Source organism: Anomaloglossus baeobatrachus (assembly GCF_048569485.1).
Source record: "Anomaloglossus baeobatrachus isolate aAnoBae1 chromosome 5 unlocalized genomic scaffold, aAnoBae1.hap1 SUPER_5_unloc_27, whole genome shotgun sequence".
Lineage (NCBI taxonomy): Eukaryota > Metazoa > Chordata > Amphibia > Anura > Aromobatidae > Anomaloglossus > Anomaloglossus baeobatrachus.
In genome coordinates this window covers 70,509-92,229 of record NW_027441803.1, presented here as the reverse complement: position 1 = coordinate 92,229, position 21,721 = coordinate 70,509, and the positions used below count along the sequence as shown (strand labels likewise).

Below are 21,721 nucleotides of genomic sequence, written 5' to 3'. Positions count from 1 at the left end.
ATGAAACCACCTATAGCGCCACCTGGTTGAAAACAACGGAGTTAGCATTTTTATTATGAAATTGGAACGAGATAGAGAAAAAAAGTGAATTACAAAGTTGTAGGGCATACCTAGACACCACTTCTATGCCTATAGCTGCCGCCATTCACAAGTTAATTGCGGTGAACAGGATATGGGTGGACACACTGTATATCTGGCATCTGTAACTATTTTATTTTCGTCTTCGAAAAAACCATCTTTGAAATTGTCTATGTTGTGGATCAATGTAACAAGGAGATGTTTGCAGGGTAAGACAACTGTCATGGCGGCATCAGGATCTGTGGAAACTACACTCTGCCTGCTAACTTCTCTGATGTCTGTGAGCAGCCCAGGGAGATGCAGGTGTCAAACCACAGGCTTGGGCAGGCTAGTAAGAGTTATTCTCTGCTGAGCTGCTTGTTAATGTCTTTGATCACATGCTGTAAAGGGGAAAGTATCATTCGCTTCCCTTCTGTATATGCTGGCTGGACTATCTCATTAATGCCAACTATAGGTTACCTATACTTGTCTGGTGAGGTGTTGTGATCGAGATGTACGGGTTATTGTTGTGTACTATTGCTGTAAGCTGTTGTGGTGTTAAGCCTTGTTGTCTTTTTGTTGCTGCCTTCCAGCTCTTGCTTTTCTCCTTAGTCTCTCACTGTTTATTTCTGTGACTTTGCAATGTGTCCTGTCTGTCTTAATCTGTGTTTCCCGTCTTTCTTAATCTGTGTTTCCATCATACTCCTGCCCATTCCTTTCCCGGGGGGATAACAGATTAGATCTCTTCAGGAGACTAGTAAGGCACGGGACTCTGGCATCTCCATCTTCAGGGGTAATTCAGTGGTTAGGAATAGGTTAGTGTCCCCTAGCGTGAGGGACAGTATAGGAGCCCCCTGTCCCTCATTATCCTGCAGTCACATTGTGACAATCAATCAGATTATTTACTATAGCACATTCCAGAGAACTGGTGCTAGAAATGGAAGATCCGCATTAACGAAGATGTAACTCTTAAGGCCGCTTTACACACAACGATATTGCTAGCGATCTCGTTAGCGATGTGACGCGCCCAGATCATTGCTACGATTTGCCGAGATCGCTCATAGGTCGATTTTTAGCAGTCACACGTACCCATCTCACAAACGACGCTACATCGTTCAGCGATATATTGTTTGACTATTGCGGTCGTGTGGACACCGTCACACAGCAATCCTCCCAACAATTCCGGCAATGACAGAGGCATATATTTGTGTCCGCCTTATCAAGCATGCCTGCCAAATCAGAACGCAGTTGGTACCACCAATCAGAGCGGAGGAGGCATGGAGCATTGCTCGTAACGACACGCCCGCGTCGCTGATGACGGACACACTAACGATGTTGTTTGAAACGACGAACAATAGTTTGAAACTGAACGACGTGTCAACGATCAACTGTTTTTGCTATTTTTAAGATCGTTCGGAGTCGCTCATAGGTGTCACACACAACGACGACGGAAGTACGTCGCGAAAACCGTGACCCTGACGACATATCGTCAGATAAATCGTAGCGCGTAACGGGACCTGAAGATGTCAAAATTGGACAACAGATTCAGAATACATTTTTTCCTCATTTAATTTCTGTTATGGTTTAAAAAAATAAATTTGCTTTCAAGATATTAAAAACTAATAACATTGTATTTATTTTTAGGAGATTACTGTATTTTGAGTTCGTATGGAAATCTATTATCTTCAGAATTTGAAACAGACAATCAAAGTGTCACACATGATACATATGAAGAGCATGCTGTTGTCCCAGATATACCTCCAGTCCTTCCTCAGAAAGCTCTATCATCTAATCTTTTCATACAAGTCCAAAATTCTGATTCATTACAGAATTGTCAGCAAAATAAAAGTTACAGTAGGGATGTGGAATATGAAACTGCTCCTACAAGGGAGAAACCATTTTCATGTCCAGAGTGTGGGAAATGTTTTATTCAGAAATCACAACTTGTTCAGCACCAAAGATCTCACACAGGGGAGAAGCCATTTTCATGTTCAGAATGTGGGAAAAGTTTTATTCGGAAATCAGCTCTGGTTAGACATCAAAGATCTCACACAGGGGAGAAGCCATTTTCATGTTCAGAGTGTGGGAAATGTTTTATTTGGAATTCAGAACTTATTGACCATCAAAGATATCACACAGGGGAGAAGCCATTTTCATGTTCAGAGTGTGGGAAATGTTTTAGTCAGAAATCACAACGTTTTCAGCATCAAAGATCTCACACAGGGAAGAAGCCATTTTCATGTTCAGAATGTGGGAAATGGTTTAGTCAGAAAGCACAACTTTTTCAGCATCAAAGATCTCACACAGGGGAGAAGCCATTTTCATGTTCAGAATGTGGGAAATGTTTTATTCGGAAATCAGCTCTGGTTAGACATCAAAGATCTCACACAGGGGATAAGCCATTTTCATGTTCAGAGTGTGGGAAATGTTTTATTTGGAATTCAGAACTTGTTCGCCATCAAAGATCTCACACAGGGGAGAAGTCATTTTCATGTTCAGAGTGTGGGAAATGTTTTATTCAGAAATCAGACCTTGTTAGACATCAGAAAAATCACACAGAGATTAAGCCGTTTTCATGTTCAGAATGTGGGAAATGTTTTATTCAGAAATCAGACCTTGTTAGACATCAGAACAATCACACAGGGGTGAAGCCATTTTCATGTTCAAAGTGTGGGAAATGTTTTAACTGGAAATCAGAACTTGTTGTACATCAAAGATGTCACACAGGGGAGAAGCCATTTTCATGTTCAGAATGTGGGAAATGTTTTATTCAGAAATCAGAGCTTGTTAAGCATCAAAGATCTCATACAGGGGAGAAGCCATTTTCATGCCTGGAATGTGGTAAATGTTTTACTAGGAAATCAACTCTTATTGACCATGGAAAACTTCACACAGGGGATAAACCATTTTCATGTTCTGAATGTGGAAAATGTTATTCTCAGAAATCAGATCTCGTTAAACATCTGAAGAGGCAACACAGAGAAGGAACCTTTTTCATGTTGTGAATATTTGAAATGTTTAATTGGTAAATCAATTCTTGTCGACCATGAGAAAACCCACACAGTAGAGGAGCCATTCTTGCATTTGGAATTTGGCAAATGTTTTTATCATTACTCAGGTCCTGTTGTCAGATGAGTCACATGGGAGAAGGCATCATGATGTACTGTGAGTAAAAGGGTTTTATTGAAAAGTCAATTGCTCAAGTAAGACTTCGTCAGGGAATGCACCATTTTCTTTCTTTTCAAACTTACTGTATTATTATGATTATAAGATGCACTTAGGTTTTAGAGGAGGAAAATAGGAAAAAGATTGTAGCAAAAAACGTAGTCATGATGCACTGTTATGGGGGGTGGGGAATCTGCTGCTGACACTGTTATGGGGGTAATATCCCCCAATTCTGTACTATTATCCCCCATCCCGAGGCCCTTCCAGTTATGTGTCTCTGATTTTGGTGCATATTTCGTTCTTCCTGGTATATATGTTCCTCATCTTTCTCCCATCCTGGTATATATGGCCTTCATCCTGGGCTCATCCTGGTATAAATATCCCTCATCACACTGCAGAAATAAAAAAAAATGCTTATACTCACCATCCCTCTGCTCCCCCAGTGTGTGGTGTTGTCTTTGATGTTGGCAAGTGAATTCAGTGTATAAGCGGCACATCGCATGACATCACTGCCATGCACCTGCAGTTACACGCAGATATCAGCTGCCGGAATATTCACTGCTCCCGACACCTGGGATTATTGGCTTGGGGACAAGTGAATTATTAAAAAGAAGTAATAGTCACTGCTCCCCACGCCCATAATGCCACACACCCCTCGATTCAGTGTCTAGAGGTAGACGGGATTATGGGAGTGAGGAGCAGTGAATATTCACTTTTGTTATTAGCAGGCACACTGTTAGCCCCAGCGCTGGTTCCTGCCTCCTGTGATTCACTCCTGCACTACCACTCCTCCAGCCACAGCCAGGAGCATTCGGACTATGAGACAACCCCCCTTCCTACACATTTTTTTTGGGGGGAGGGGCGATGTGTCTTAAAGTACAAAAATTACAGGAATTGGTTAACAATTAGTAAAAGTAAAAAAAAGTACAATAGGCAAAATCACATATTCTAAAAGGGCAACAAGTATTGTGAATCTGTCTGACCGCTTCCGTCACCACCCTCTTTCACTAAACTTCTCTTACATTTCAGAATAAAAAATGTCAAAAGTCACAAAATGTTTGAACAACTAAGGTATGTTGCACAAAATGAGTGACTTTTACACAATAGTTTGTAGCACAATGTGTTTGATGACTTTCCCTTTTAATAGTGCTTATCATCACAAAATATATATCATGGGATCCTTTATCAAGAATGCCTCAAAAAAAAAAAAACACAGAACTGCCGCTCAGAGAGAGCTGGAAATTACCTTGCTAGAGTTAGGCGGGCTTTGCACGCTGCGACATCAGTAACAATGTGTTACCGATGCTGCAGCGATAGTCCCGCCCCCGTCGCACGTTCGATATATAGTGAAAGTTGCCGTAGCGATTATTATCGCTACGGCAGCTTTACACGCACATACCTGCCGTGCGACGTCCCTCTGGCCGGCGACCCGCCTCCTTCCTTAGGGGGCGGGTCGTGCGGCGTCACAGTGACGTCACACGGCAGGCGGCCAATTGAAGCGGAGGGGCGGAGATGAGCAGGATGTAAACATCCCGCCCACCTCCGTCCTTCTCATTGCAGCCGGCGGCAGGTAAGGTGAAGTTCCTCGCTCCTGCGGCTTCATACACAGCGATGTGTGCTGCCGCTGGAGCGAGGAACAACATCGCACCTGTCACAGCACCGGCATTATGGAAATGTCGGAGGCTGCAGCGATGATACGATAACGACGCTTTTGCGCTCGTTCATCGTATCAAAAAGGATTTGCACGTTGCGATATCGACTGCGACGCCGGATGTGCGTCACTTTCGATTTGACCCCACCGACATCGCACGTGCAATGTCGCAACGTGCAAAGCCCGCCTTAGAGGCAGCAAAGCAATCATATCCCACTATCCATCTTACCAAACGTATAGCAGATATTACATTTCAACTACAAACTTTGTTGACAACAAAAACGGAGCGAGCACTAAGATGGACGCAAGCGACATACTACAAACTTTCCAATAAAATAGATAAACTATTAGCAAGAAAACTTTGTGATTAGGAAAGGATTAACTCATTATACAAATTAAACAACAATCAGGGAGGCCAAACCTCCAAACCTGATAGAGTATACCAGTTATTTAATAACTTTTATCAATCTTTATATACCCAGCCAGCACCTGCTACCCCGAATGCGATAGATAGTGTCGCGGGCGGAGGGGCGCGCTCGGGTCCGGGGCTTCTGCTGCTGCTGCTCGGTGGCTCGAGCGGTGGGCCGGACCCGGGGACTCGAGCAGCGCTCCTCACCCGTGAGTGAAAAGGGATGGTTTGTTTGGGGAGATAGTTCGTGACGCCACCCACGGGACATGGTGATGATGGCACCACCGCTGCTGGTGACGGGGATCCCAGGAGTGATGGTAGGGAGCAGCTAGGGTGTTGTCCCCTCCGTGGGTAGGGGTTGGTGTTCCCAGGGCCCGGGTGATGATACGGGACGGCTGGATAGCTGGGATGCAGGGTTGCAGAGGCAGCGCGGCGCGGTGCCGGATGGCACTGTTGTACTCACTCAGAAAGTCACAAAGTCTCTGGTAAACCAAACGGCCGGATGGACGGGTCCCGCAGCCGGCTGCAGTGTCTTTGCTCTCCCCAGACAAGTGATGGTGGCTGTCTTTCCCTGCACCTGTGTAGAATGTGTTGACTCTGATGGTTTCCCAATGGTAGTCCGCTCCCCGGCGTATTGGTACCGTAAGAGCCCTTTTGCCCGCAGGCTCTGGCCCTTGGCTCTCTAGCCTGTGGTGGTGGCTGTATATTCTCACGGTGTGGACTGTTGCCTTCTAGCGGGACTTAGGTGTTAGGAAACCCCTGGGGTTCCGGTCACTTTCGGATAGACTTTGCAAGCCTAGTCGGGGTCCGATAGCCCTGCCTGTGTGCTTAACTTCACTCCGCTCCCCGGTTCGGTACCGGTGGGCCACCGCCCAACCCCGGTCCTACGGTTCCGCAGAGATCCGCTAACTCCTGCAGACGGCCACCACCATCTGCCGACCTTGCTGTCAGTGCCTGGGCTGCTACCCAGGGACACGCAGACGTTTTACTCCTCTCACTTTCACCTCCAAAACGAATCTGACTCCTTTTCCCGCTTCCAGGCCTGTGAACTCCTTGGTGGGTGGGGCCAACCGCCTGGCTCCACCCCACCTGGTGTGGACATCAGCCCCTGGAGGGAGGCAACAAGGTGACTGGTGTAACTGTCTAGGGAAGGTGGTGTGTGTGGTGTTATGTCTGTAACTACCTGGCTAGTCCAGGGCGTCACAATAGCTTTTAAAACTCCATAAATCTCCTACCCTTACCTCGAATTTCTCAGCAACACTTTAAGCTAGAGTCACTAATGAAGAGTTCGAGGAAATGGTTAAAAAGTTAAAACCTCACAAAGCCCCCAGCCCGGATGGACTCTCAGCAGTTTATTATAAGAAATTCATTCACATTTTGAAACCCCATATTAATTATTATTCAACCCCTAGGTTTAATAATTTGTGGAATAACCCTTGTTTGCAATTACAGCTAATAATCGTCTTTTATAAGACCTGATCAGGCTGGCACAGGTCTCTGGAGTTATCTTGGCCCACTCCTCCATGCAGATCTTCTCCAAGTTATCTAGGTTCTTTGGGTGTCTCATGTGGACTTTAATCTTGAGCTCCTTCCACAAGTTTTCAATTGGGTTAAGGTCAGGAGACTGACTAGGCCACTGCAACACCTTAATTTTTTCCCTCTTGAACCAGGCCTTGGTTTTCTTGGCTGTGTGCTTTGGGTCGTTGTCTTGGTGGAAGATGAAATGACGACCCATCTTAAGATCCTTGATGGAGGAGCGGAGGTTCTTGGCCAAAATCTTTAGGTAGGCCGTGCTATCCATCTTCCAATGGATGCGGACCAGATGGCCAGGCCCCTTGGCTGAGGAACAGCCCCACAGCATGATGCTGCCACCACCATGCTTGACTGTAGGGATGGTATTCTTGGGGTCATATGCAGTGCCATCCAGTCTCCAAACGTCACGTGTGTGGTTGGCACCAAAGATCTCGACCTTGGTCTCATCAGACCAGAGAACCTTGAACCAGTCTGTCTCAGAGTCCTCCAAGTGATCATGAGCAAACTGTAGACGAGCCTTGACATGACACTTTGAAAGTAAAGGTACCTTACGTGCTCGTCTGGAACGGAGACCATTGCGGTGGAGTACGTTACTTATGGTATTGACTGAAACCAATGTCCCCACTGCCATGAGATCTTCCCGGAGCTCCTTTCTTGTTGTCCTTGGGTTAGCCTTGACTCTTCGGACAAGCCTGGCCTCGGCACGGGTGGAAACTTTCAAAGGCTGTCCAGGCTGTGGAAGGCTAACAGTAGTTCCATAAGCCTTCCACTTCCGGATGATGCTGCCAACAGTGGAGACAGGTAGGCCCAGCTCCTTGGAAAGGGTTTTGTACCCCTTGCCAGCCATGTGACCCTCCACGATCTTGTCTCTGATGGCCTTGGAATGCTCCTTTGTCTTTCCCATGTTGACCAAGTTTGAGTGCTGTTCACAAGTTTGGGGAGGGTCTTAATTAGTTAGAAAAGGCTGGAAAAAGAGATAATTAATCCAAACATGTGAAGCTCATTGTTCTTTGTGCCTGAAATACTTCTTAATACTTTAGGGGAACCAAACAGAATTCTTGTGGTTTGAGGGGTTGAATAATAAATGACCCTCTGAATAAACTTTTCACAATTTAAAATAAAAATAAAAAAAGAAATAACATTCTTTTTTGCTGCATTTCACACTTCCAGGCTGATCTACAGTCCAAATGTCACAATGCCAAGTTAATTCCGAATGTGTAAACCTGCTAAATCTGCAGGGGGTTGAATACTATTTGTAGGCACTGTATATAGGGTGTTGGCTAGATTAGAGTTCACTGAGAACTTCATCCGAACTATACATGTTCTGTATGACAACCCCGCGGCGTACCTAAAACTCCCCACCACTAGCCCACAACCGATACGCATTGGACGGGGTACCAGACAGGGGTGTCCATTATCACCGGCCCTGTTTGCAATAGCGATGGGTGATTCAATAACTTGAAAACTATAGTAGCATACATGTTTTTTTACAAGAAATAGTTGATTTTCTGATCCCATTTGGGGGAGATATTTTGAAAATAGCATAATGTCATTGTATCAAGAAATGTAACCATATAATGCTTTGATTTATTTGTCAATGATTTGAATGACTCAATAAAAATCTGTTGAAACTAAAATAAATATTTACATGAAAAATTTGTAATAAGAAATTGATTTTGTAAGTCTTATTTCCATTTATTTTGAGGTATTGCCTTATTTAACATAGTTATCTAAATGGTCAGAAAAAGTGATGTCAAACCGAAGGTTAGTTTCGGATTCAGTGCACCCAAAAACATAAGGATTACGTGGAAAAAAAAACATCTCTTGAAAAAACATTTTTTCCAGACCTATGTTATGGATCCTTTTTCTACATTTAAAACAAAATATGCTCTCCTCATAATAAAAGCTTTTGAGAAAGGAATCTTAGGCGGGCTTTGCACACTACGACATCGCAGGTGCGATGTCGGTGGGGTCAAATCGAAAGTGACGCACATCCGGCGTCACTGGCGATGTCATAGTGTGTAAAACCTTTTTGATACGATTAACGAGGGCAAAAGCGTCGTTATCGTATCATCGGTGTAGGGTCCGACATTTCCATATATGCCGGTGCAGCGACAGTACGATGTTGTTCCTCGTTCCTGCGGCATCACACATCGCTGTGTGCGAAGCCACAGGAGCGAGGAACATCTCCTACCTGCGTCCCGGCTGCAATGAGAGGAAGAAGGTGGGTGGGATGTTTACATCCTGCTCCCCTCCGCTGCTATTGGCCGCCTGCCGTGTGACGTCGCTATGACACCGCACGACCCGCCCCCTTAGTAAGGAGGCGGGTCGCCGGCCAGAGCGACGTCGCATGGCAGGTGAGTGCATGTGAAGCTGGCGTAGCGATAACATTCGCTACGCCAGCAATCACAAGAGATCGCCGCTGCGACGGGGGCGGGGACTATCGCGCTCGGCATCGCAAGCATCTGCTTGCGATGTCGCAGCGTGCAAAGTAGCCCTTAAAAGAGAAGCAACCACCATCCAACATATTGTATAACGATTTAGAGCAGACATCAGTTGGATTGATTGTAATCTACAGTAAGTAGTATTATTTTCCAAAATGTCATTCTCATTTTTTATGTAAAGAGGCCTCCAATAGCACTATACATCCTGCCTTGTCTGACTTACGTATAACCAAATAGTTGTTATTTTCTTGTTCATTTTCAGCATTAAATTGATTTTTTCTTAAATTATCTAATTTTTATTTTTATTGGAGGTGACATAACGGTGCGGAGCCAACTGGTCCTTTTCTATCATATTCTGGAACATGTGTAATGATGGTACGCGAGATGTTACTGGATAATAATGAGGGTGGGAGACCTTTGGTTTTACATCATGATCCTCCACCAATTCTTCCAAATTACGATCCTCATCCATTTAGTTTAGCATTACAATGGCTTCTGTTCAGAGAAGGAGAATCCTTCAAATTCATTACACGTTGTAAATTTATTTCTAGAGTAATTCTGACCTGAAACATTTCTATCCTCAGCAAAAAAAATGCCACTGACAAAATTTAAGCCCCTGTCCAGGACTTCGATCTGCTCAACCGATAAGACTGTGGGTGTCAAAACCAAAACATTATGTCATGACAGCGCGTACAGACACTCAGCGTGCAGCGTAACACGAGGGTAACAACGGGAATGGTAAAAAAAGGCCCTGATGATGGGGAGAGGGGACACCTCCTGCAACTCACCTGAGTCTGTACCCTATGCTCCCTAACGTCTCTATACGGGTGCTTGCTCCCGTTATCATCATGTGCCTAGGCCTTCACTAAGCCTGGCTAGTGAGAAGGTCGGCGAGAGCAGTAGTCTCACCATTGCAATACTACAACACATAGGTAAATGAGACAGAGGGAAAATAGACACAAAAAGGAAAAAGACTTCAAACTCTTCCAATGCAGCTAAACACCACAGCTGCAATAGTCACAATTCCTCAGCTTCTTCCAGAGACAGACTCCTTTCAAAGACGTCAGCATGGAATGAGAATCTATAACTGGCATCAGATGGTAAAATAAATTACTTTTTATATTGAAGGGGAGTGGTCACAAAAGAGATGCACCTGAGTTTAAGGCTACAAAGCATAGCCAGATTGGAAAGCGTTTTTAACCCTTACAGCATTAAAACAAAGTAGATTGACTCAAATAATGTTGTAGACCTATGAACAATAAGTTGCTGTGACCTTCTGATCCCAGAGTCACCAGAGGTCTCCCCAGAGCGGGACACACTCATGACACATTATCCATAAATTCATTCATAGTCAAGTTCATTTTTTCTTGTTCCGTATTGGAGATCTTTTCATATCCTTCTTATTGGTTCTCCTTTTTCTCTTTCTTTTTCTGAATCCTGAATTTCTCTGAATGATGTATTAGAATGAACATTTTCTCTTTAAATTATCAGGATTACAGTCTGAGGCCCTGTGCGCACTTACTGGATTTTGCCGCGGATTTTCTGCGGATTTGCTGCATGTTTTGCTGCAGAAAATGTTCATAACATCTCTGCAGTGATTCACCAGCAAAACCTATGGGAAAAAAAAATCCTGTGCGCACTAGGCAGAATTTGACTTCTTTTCCGCACGTCGCTGCGGGATTTCACTCCATTGACTGTAATGTAATCGTGAAATCCGTAGGGAATAACGCAGGCAGCAAATTCTGTGCGGTTCACTGCGTTTTCCTGCGTTATTCCCTGCGGTATTTCGCGGTTTACATGCGGTAATGTACATCGCCTGTCTGCGGTTTTGCAGTGAAGTGATGTCATGACAGGAAGAGGAAGCGGAGCAGAGAGTAAACACACACAGATCACACTCACACACAGACATCACAGGCATAGATCACAGACACAGACATATAAAATACACATAGAAAGCGAACGGAAATATAGAAAAAAAACACATGGGCTCCGCTGTATATTTACCGTCCAGCTGAGGTAAGCACACAGTGGCGGCCCGGTATTCTCAGGCTTGGGAGGGAGAGGGGCAGGGTTAATGTCCCCCGCCTCCCTCCCACCTCCCGCAGCCGAGAATATCAGCCGCAGCTGCCCCGGGACTGTCGCATGCATTATGCGGCAGAACCGGAGTGTCCCCAGCTCTTCCTGCTGTCGTGATGCAGTGGCAGTCAGGGTAATACAAGGAGTTAATGGCGGCGGATCGCCGCCACTAAGTCCAGGCTTGATCATGGCAGCGTCTATGGGACAGCTGACATGATCAACCCGTAAGTAAAGTGAAAAAACACACACACCGAAAAATCCTTTATTTTAAATAAAACACAAATAAGCCTCGTTCACCCTTTTATTAACCCCTCCCGAAACAAAGCTCAGACGTAATCCACAGCTCCGGCGTAATCCACAGGTCCTGCGCTGCTTACATCCAGCCGCGACTGACACTGTCACAGCGCTGTATGCAGCCTCGCAGCGAGACAGCAGAGGTAACCACAGGGCATTTCCCACGGCCGGTAATGTGAACTAACTACCGACCGTGAGAATTGCAACAATCTGTCCTCTATCTATCTATCTCTATCCCTCTATTTATCTATCTATCTATCTCTCTATCTATCTATCCCTCTATCTGTCTATCTATCTATTTATCTATCTCTCTATCTATCTGTCCCTCTATCTATCTATCTATCTATCCCTCTATCTATCTATCTATCCCTCTATCTATCTATCTATCTATCTATCTATCTATCCCTCTATCTATCTATCTATCCCTCTATCTATCTATCTATCTATCTATCTATCTATTCTTCTTTCTGTCTTTATTTATCTATCTATCTCAGAAGGAAATGATTTTTTTTTTCTTTTTCAATGTGCTTTATTGCATTGAATGCAGTAAAGCACATGTACCAACCCGCACGCGGCAATACCGCGAACAATACCGCGGTAAAACCGTGGCAAACCGCATGATCGTACACACACGACTCCGCTCCGTACACCTCGTACACACACGGCTCTGCTACATCCACACTGTAAACCCCTCCTGACCCCACACATAAACTTCCCCTCATCCAGCACCATGACACCCAGCACAGCAGAGCCCTGCATACACTGAGGAGCTGATCATGTGACCCTGACTCCTCCCCTCCATGTGACATCATCACAGGTCCTGTAAGCACAGAGCAGCCATATATCTAGTGTGCGGCTCTGCAGGTGGAGGTAGGTGCAGGGTATTATATATCTAGTGTGCGGCTCTGCAGGTGGAGGTAGGTGCAGGGTATTATATATCTAGTGCGCGGCTCTGCAGGTGGAGGTAGGTGCAGGGTATTATATATCTAGTGTGCGGCTCTGCAGGAGGAGGTAGGTGCAGGTTATTATATATCTAGTGTGCGGCTCTGCAGGTGGAGGTAGGTGCAGGGTATTATATATCTAGTGTGCGGCTCTGCAGGTGGAGGTAGGTGCAGGGTATTATATATCTAGTGTGCGGCTCTGCAGGTGGAGGTAGGTGCAGGTTATTATATATCTAGTGTGCGGCTCTGCAGGAGGAGGTAGGTGCAGGTTATTATATATCTAGTGTGCGGCTCTGCAGGTGGAGGTAGGTGCAGGGTATTATATATCTAGTGTGCGGCTCTGCAGGTGGAGGTAGGTGCAGGTTATTATATATCTAGTGTGCGGCTCTGCAGGTGGAGGTAGGTGCAGGGTATTATATATCTAGTGTGCGGCTCTGCAGGTGGAGGTAGGTGCAGGGTATTATATATCTAGTGTGCGGCTCTGCAGGTGGAGGTAGGTGCAGGGTATTATATATCTAGTGTGCGGCTCTGCAGGTGGAGGTAGGTGCAGGGTATTATATATCTAGTGTGCGGCTCTGCAGGAGGAGGTAGGTGCAGGTTATTATATATCTAGTGTGCGGCTCTGCAGGTGGAGGTAGGTGCAGGGTATTATATATCTAGTGTGCGGCTCTGCAGGTGGAGGTAGGTGCAGGGTATTATATATCTAGTGTGCGGCTCTGCAGGTGGAGGTAGGTGCAGGGTATTATATATCTAGTGTGCGGCTCTGCAGGTGGAGGTAGGTGCAGGGTATTATATATCTAGTGTGCGGCTCTGCAGGAGGAGGTAGGTGCAGGTTATTATATATCTAGTGTGCGGCTCTGCAGGTGGAGGTAGGTGCAGGGTATTATATATCTAGTGTGCGGCTCTGCAGGTGGAGGTAGGGGCAGGGTATTATATATCTAGTGTGCGGCTCTGCAGGTGGAGGTAGGTGCAGGGTATTATATATCTAGTGTGCGGCTCTGCAGGTGGAGGTAGGTGCAGGGTATTATATATCTAGTGTGCGGCTCTGCAGGTGGAGGTAGGTGCAGGGTATTATATATCTAGTGTGCGGCTCTGCAGGTGGAGGTAGGTGCAGGGTATTATATATCTGTGTGCGGCTCTGCAGGTGGAGGTAGGTGCAGGGTATTATATATCTAGTGTGCGGCTCTGCAGGTGGAGGTAGGTGCAGGGTATTATATATCTAGTGTGCGGCTCTGCAGGTGGAGGTAGGTGCAGGGTATTATATATCTAGTGTGCGGCTCTGCAGGTGGAGGTAGGTGCAGGGTATTATATATCTAGTGTGCGGCTCTGCAGGTGGAGGTAGGTGCAGGGTATTATATATCTAGTGTGCGGCTCTGCAGGTGGAGGTAGGTGCAGGGTATTATATATCTAGTGTGCGGCTCTGCAGGTGGAGGTAGGTGCAGGGTATTATATATCTAGTGTGCGGCTCTGCAGGTGGAGGTAGGTGCAGGGTATTATATATCTAGTGTGCGGCTCTGCAGGTGGAGGTAGGTGCAGGGTATTATATATCTAGTGTGCGGCTCTGCAGGTGGAGGTAGGTGCAGGGTATTATATATCTAGTGTGCGGCTCTGCAGGTGGAGGTAGGTGCAGGGTATTATATATCTAGTGTGCGGCTCTGCAGGTGGAGGTAGGTGCAGGGTATTATATATCTAGTGTGCGGCTCTGCAGGAGGAGGTAGGTGCAGGGTATTATATATCTAGTGTGCGGCTCTGCAAGTGGAGGTAGGTGCAGGGTATTATATATCTAGTGTGCGGCTCTGCAGGTGGAGGTAGGTGCAGGGTATTATATATCTAGTGTGCGGCTCTGCAGGTGGAGGTAGGTGCAGGGTATTATATATCTAGTGTGCGGCTCTGCAGGTGGAGGTAGGTGCAGGGTATTATATATCTAGTGTGCGGCTCTGCAGGTGGAGGTAGGTGCAGGGTATTATATATCTAGTGTGCGGCTCTGCAGGAGGAGGTAGGTGCAGGGTATTATATATCTAGTGTGCGGCTCTGCAGGTGGAGGTAGGTGCAGGGTATTATATATCTAGTGTGCGGCTCTGCAGGTGGAGGTAGGTGCAGGGTATTATATATCTAGTGTGCGGCTCTGCAGGTGGAGGTAGGTGCAGGGTATTATATATCTAGTGTGCGGCTCTGCAGGTGGAGGTAGGTGCAGGTTATTATATATCTAGTGTGCGGCTCTGCAGGTGGAGGTAGGTGCAGGTTATTATATATCTAGTGTGCGGCTCTGCAGGTGGAGGTAGGTGCAGGGTATTATATATCTAGTGTGCGGCTCTGCAGGTGGAGGTAGGTGCAGGGTATTATATATCTAGTGTGCGGCTCTGCAGGTGGAGGTAGGTGCAGGGTATTATATATCTAGTGTGCGGCTCTGCAGGAGGAGGTAGGTGCAGGGTATTATATATCTAGTGTGCGGCTCTGCAGGTGGAGGTAGGTGCAGGGTATTATATATCTAGTGTGCGGCTCTGCAGGTGGAGGTAGGTGCAGGGTATTATATATCTAGTGTGCGGTTCTGCAGGAGGAGGTAGGTGCAGGGTATTATATATCTAGTGTGCGGCTCTGCAGGTGGAGGTAGGTGCAGGGTATTATATATCTAGTGTGCGGCTCTGCAGGTGGAGGTAGGTGCAGGGTATTATATATCTAGTGTGCGGCTCTGCAGGTGGAGGTAGGTGCAGGGTATTATATATCTAGTGTGCGGCTCTGCAGGTGGAGGTAGGTGCAGGGTATTATATATCTAGTGTGCGGCTCTGCAGGTGGAGGTAGGTGCAGGGTATTATATATCTAGTGTGCGGCTCTGCAGGTGGAGGTAGGTGCAGGGTATTATATATCTAGTGTGCGGCTCTGCAGGTGGAGGTAGGTGCAGGGTATTATATATCTAGTGTGTGGCTCTGCAGGTGGAGGTAGGTGCAGGGTATTATATATCTAGTGTGCGGCTCTGCAGGTGGAGGTAGGTGCAGGGTATTATATATCTAGTGTGCGGCTCTGCAGGTGGAGGTAGGTGCAGGGTATTATATATCTAGTGTGCGGCTCTGCAGGAGGAGGTAGGTGCAGGGTATTATATATCTAGTGTGCGGCTCTGCAGGTGGAGGTAGGTGCAGAGTATTATATATCTAGTGTGCGGCTCTGCAGGTGGAGGTAGGTGCAGGGTATTATATATCTAGTGTGCGGCTCTGCAGGTGGAGGTAGGTGCAGGTTATTATATATCTAGTGTGCGGCTCTGCAGGTGGAGGTAGGTGCAGGTTATTATATATCTAGTGTGCGGCTCTGCAGGTGGAGGTAGGTGCAGGTTATTATATATCTAGTGCGCGGCTCTGCAGGTGGAGGTAGGTGCAGGGTATTATATATCTAGTGCGCGGCTCTGCAGGTGGAGGTAGGTGCAGGGTATTATATATCTAGTGCGCGGCTCTGCAGGTGGAGGTAGGTGCAGGGTATTATATATCTAGTGTGCGGCTCTGCAGGTGGAGGTAGGTGCAGGGTATTATATATCTAGTGTGCGGCTCTGCAGGTGGAGGTAGGTGCAGGGTATTATATATCTAGTGTGCGGCTCTGCAGGTGGAGGTAGGTGCAGGGTATTATATATCTAGTGTGCGGCTCTGCAGGTGGAGGTAGGTGCAGGTTATTATATATCTAGTGTGCGGCTCTGCAGGTGGAGGTAGGTGCAGGTTATTATATATCTAGTGTGCGGCTCTGCAGGTGGAGGTAGGTGCAGGGTATTATATATCTAGTGTGCGGCTCTGCAGGTGGAGGTAGGTGCAGGTTATTATATATCTAGTGTGCGGCTCTGCAGGAGGAGGTAGGTGCAGGGTATTATATATCTAGTGTGCGGCTCTGCAGGTGGAGGTAGGTGCAGGGGCTCTGTTATTTTGGGGTCATCATCATTATCATTAACCCCTTTATGTCCAGTTCCAGACCAGTTTACTCCGGTTTTTGATCAGGCACATTTTCATATTAGAAGGGGGAGGAGCCAACACTGCTTGATCAGACATGTCAGATGGGAGATAAATCCCCTCCCCCGGTCCCCCGTGTGGCCAAAGTGCCCCCCATTCCCCTCCCCATACTGATCATCTAAGATAGTGGCCGCACGCTGCATTCATCCTCCTCCTCTGGTTTCTGTCACATGTGACATGCCAGATGTGACAGAAACGTCCTCCCCAGGTCCAGCTAAGTCACCCCCTGTCACTCCCCGGTCCTCCCCCGGTCTCCTGATACCAGCTGCTACTCAGTCCTCGCGATACCTACTCATCCTCTGAAAAATATCATCCGCATGCGCAGAGCGGTTCTAACCCCAGAGCTTGATGCCAGGTGACATTACACAGCTGGTATCAACCCCATTTACTACCCTGTTTGCCACCGCACCAGGGCAACGGGATGAGCCAGAGTGAAGTGCCAGGATTAGTACATCTAATGGATACGCCACTGCTGGGAAGGCTGCAGACTGCTATTTTTAGGCTGGGAAGGGCCAAATAACCATGGCCCTTCCCACCCTGAGAATACCAGACGCCAACTGTCAGCTTCACCTTGGCTGGTGATCCAATTTGGGGAGAACCCATGGTTTTTTTTTTAACTATTTATCAATAATTTAAAAAAAACAGCGTGGGGTGCCCTCTGTTTTGGATTACCAGCCAAGGTGAAGCTGCCAGCTATGATCTGCAGGCTTCAGCGATCTGCTTTACCCTAGCTGGCTATCAAAAATGGGAGGAACCCACAGGGTTTTTTTCATTATTTATTTTTTGTCTAAATATAAGGTAAAAGGGTGCCAGGTTAGATTATGCTGGGGGGTGGGACATTAGATATGTGTTTGTCCATCCATCCACAATGTGTTCACAATCAGTGTTTGCAGCGTTTTGGGCACAGTCTTTTCGCTGCGTCCAAAATGCTGCGCTGTGCAGTACAAGCGCAATGGAAGGATTTTTGGAAATCTCCTGCCCACTGTGCTTGTTTTTTCCTTAGCATAAACTGACCTGCAGCGCGGCTTCCTGAGCCTCAGGATGTCAATTTATGCTGTGGAGACAACAGTTTCATCCAAAGGGAAAATAAAGCTAAAGTCCTCAGCAGCCTGAACCTGGATCGTGGGCCCGGGCAGCTGCGTTCTCCAGTGGACAATACTCTCATCTCTGCACGAAAGCTGACATTGCATCTAGACACAGTGTCGCCGGGTCGTGGGCACGTAGCCTAAAAGTGAGAAATTTGGCACTACAGCAACATTTTTGTGAAGTACCTGTGGGTTCAAAATGCTCACTATACCCCCGAATGAAATCCTTGAAGGTCTAGTTTTCAAAATGGGGTCACTTGTGGGGGTTTCTGCTGTATAGGTACCTTAGGGGTCCTAAAAATGCGACATGGTACCCGCAATTTTTTTCAATTTTTCCAAAATTCACATGGTGCTCCTTCTGTTATGAGCCCTCCCGTTTGTCCAAACAGAGGTTTTTAGCCACATGTGGGGTATCGCTGCGCTCATAATAAATTGGGTAACAAACTGTGGTGTCCACATTTTGGTGTTGCCGCTTGAAAATATGAGAAATTTGGTGCTAAAGCAACATTTTTGTGCAAAAAAAAGAAAATTTTTAATATGATGAGTTGATGACTTAAGTTATTAAATTCTATAAAGTATCTGTGGGTTCAAAATGCTCACTATACCCCTGGGTAAAATCCTTGAGGGGTCTAGTTTACAAAATGTGATCACTTTTGATGGAGCTCCACTGTTTAGGCAGCTCAGGAGCTCCAAACGTGACATGGCATTCGCTAATGAATCCAGCCAATTTTACAGTCAAATGGCGCTCCTTCCCTTCCAAGCCCTGCCGTGCACCCAAACATTTGATTTCCAGCACATATGAGGTATCTGTATACTCAGGAAAAACTGCACAATAAATTGTATGCTGCATTTTTTCCGGTTACCCTTGTGAATAAAGAGCTTTTATATCACTTTGATGCCCATTTTGTGCCAGTTTTATACTTTTTTTTTTTGCTGCTTTTTGTGTATTCACATCAGGGCTCCTCGCTGTATTGTATTTTATTAGGATTTTTTTATGTTTGTTGTTAAACCTGTAAAAAAAAAAAGACAAAAAAATAAAAACTGAAAAAAAAACATAAACCAACTTCAGCCTCGATTAAGAAACTGGATGAATAAGAAACCAACTTCAGCATTGTGTCTGATGTCGAGCGATACCAGTTTGAATATAAGGGAAATGTCTGTTATTACCACATATATACCCTGCCCCCCACACTGACTGACAGCCGCTGAGCATTGGAACCTGCTGTCAGTCAGTGCCGAGAGCACGGTATACTGAGCAGTGACTAAAACCACATCGGTGCCACCCCTATGACTGAAAGCTGGACGCCGTCTCAATATATGTCTATGATCACATTTACATAATTCTTAGCTATTTAGTAACAATTGTTGTTTTGTATATATGGCTGTTTTTTACCTGGTCGGGGCTAATAACACAGATTTGGACTGACAGTGGTATTTTCCTATATTTCACACATTTGGAAGAGGCGGGGGGGTCAGTTCAGTATTTATTTTCATCTTCCTTACCTTGTAATTGGGGCTGATATAACATCTCAGCGGTGACCATATCCTCTGTATATGGGGGAGGAGGCACCATCAGTTTTTTCTACCGTTTCCTTGAAAATAAGATGTACCCGGAAAATAAGCCCTAGTAGGATTTTTGGGAGTTTTTTTGAGTATACTTAAAATATAAGCCGTACTCCAAAAATACACCTTGGTTGTGGTTCCATAATGAATTGTCCACACATCTAAAAAGGTAAAGAATACAGCAGGACTTTTATCAAAAAAAGCAGGCACCCCAAAAGAAAGCAAATATCCCCCCCAAAAAAATAATTGCACTCACTAGGACCTAAACAATTACAGATGGCAAGTACCGATGGTGGATGGGCTCTCACACAGAGATCTGTGTCACTGTCAGGTCCCTCACATTCCCGCTGCATTGCACCGCAGAGCTGTGTATACAGTGACAGAGAAGGCAGAGGCAGTAATAAACCGTCTCTGCCTTATCTAGAGATGGATGGATTTCCTCTCCGTTGATACATGATTGTGGGTAACTGCGCGGCTCTTTTATTTTACCACCCACTTTGCCGTATAAAGGATAGTTGTTTTTTTTTTTGTTTTTTTAAATGACTCGTAGGTTTTAATTTTACCATAAAACTTACTGGAAATTAAGTAAAAATTCCAAGTGCGGTGAAATGTTGAGGAAAAAAGTAATTCCATCATTGTTTTTACTCCGTTCACGATGTGCTGGAAGTGAGCGGTCAGCGTGATTCTCCAGGTCAGTGTGATTACGGCAATATCAGACATTTCTTATCTAAGTGGTGACTAGAGATGAGTGGACCCGTGGACGTTCGGCTTCTGCTGGTCCAGCTGAACATTTGTAAAGATCGGTTCTGGACTTGGACTTGACCTGGACTTTATTTGAAGTCACTGATTGGCAGTTCGGGTCTCCGCCCACATGCAGCCATAAACAGATCACTAACAGGGGAGGGCGGGTCTTTTCAGTTTTATTTCTTGGTGCACAATACATCTGATCACACGAGAGCGGTTTCCATACGTAAAGCCCCCGAACTCCAAACCTGAACTTTACTATCTTGCAAAAGTCTGAGTTTGTACCGAAAACCGAACTCCAGGTTCACTCATCTCTAGGAGTAAATAAAAATCAGACTTTTGTAAAAAAATAAAAAACATTAAAAAATCGGTTTGTGTCTCCATTTTCCGACATCGGAGTTGAGTGAGGACTTGTTTTTGCTTCATGAACTGACGTTTTCATTGATACCATTTTAGGTGCAACTTCATTTCATCTTGAATTTTTTTTTCTACTGCCCAAAGGATATCATCCCTTCATTATTATCTCGATTAATGTTACATATCGGCTCATCTTCTCCCCATTCAGGTCCTTATAATATCGGATCCTCTCAGTGGTTTTATTCTATATAAGAGAATTCTCCTGATTGCCCCGTGAAGGATGGATATGGACAGGGACAAGATGGCGGAGAGGATATTACACCTCACCCTAGAGATCCTCTTCGGGCTTACTGGAGAGGTGAGAGATTCTGATGACGTCACATTACATCATTCTTATCTATGGGAATAACAGATGGACAGAACTGGAGAGGTGAGGACTCTGGAAATGTCTGGAGTGAGATTTATTACTGTGTCTCTCCATAACCAGGATTACACAGTAGTGAAGAAGACCTCTAGTGAGCGCTGTCAGGCCCCTGTGTCTGAGGGAAGACCCCTGAGCCCAATCACGGGGCCTCCACCTCACCCCCCGATACATGAGGACATCAATGACCAGAAGATCCTAGAACTCACCTACAAGATGATTGAGCTGCTGACTGGAGAGGTGACACTGCTGGGATTGCTGGGACATTATACAGTAACGCTATGAAGGGATCGGGGGTGACTGTATCATTGTATGTGTCAGGTTCCTATAAGGTGTCAGGACGTCACTGTCTATTTCTCCATGGAGGAGTGGGAGTATTTAGAAGGACACAAAGATCTGTACAAGGACGTCATGATGGAGGTTCCCCTGCCCCTCACATCACCAGGTAATAGACAGGACTAAATACACACGGCCTATAATTATCTGTATGTAATGAATGAATTCAGTCCCTGTATGTGTCTCCTCCAGTTCTATCCAGTAAGAGGACAACACCAGAGAGATGTCCCCATCCTCTTCTCCCACAGGACTGTAAACAAGAAGATCCCAATGTTCCTCAGGATCATCAGGTAGATGGAGAGAAGGTGCTATGAAATCTCCCTAGGATGTGTCAACGGCTGTGAAGGTCTTGTGCTCAGTCTTGTTTTATCCTCTCCGGGGCTGGTGGTGAAGGTCGCCGCTGGGAAGGTGTCGCTCATCACAGGCAGAGTGGGGTTACCTCAGGGAGGATGACTGAAGACGGACGGGGGTGGTGGTGGTCCCCGTTGGTGCCGGAAAAGGAGAAGCAGAGACAGGGGCTGCGGTTCCAGGTCTTTTACTCACTGGTAGTTCAGGCGCTGCCCCAGAGTACCATTCTCCGCCACGATGGACTCCAGACAATAACGATTCTGTGGAAGGTCAGATCTGGTGTATGTCAGTCTATGAGCCCTTCCTCCTTTGCT

At 45.9% G+C, this 21,721-nt stretch overlaps 1 protein-coding gene across 1 annotated transcript in view; it reads left to right on the top strand.

The window, feature by feature from the left end:
* The window catches only part of LOC142259103 (uncharacterized), a 157,878-nt gene that overhangs the window by 127,455 nt on the left and 8,702 nt on the right, over positions 1-21,721 (top strand). The window contains 2 exon segments of the mRNA XM_075331616.1: positions 1,702-3,058; positions 8,558-8,579. Coding sequence (XP_075187731.1) covers positions 1,702-3,058; positions 8,558-8,579 — 1,379 coding nt within the window.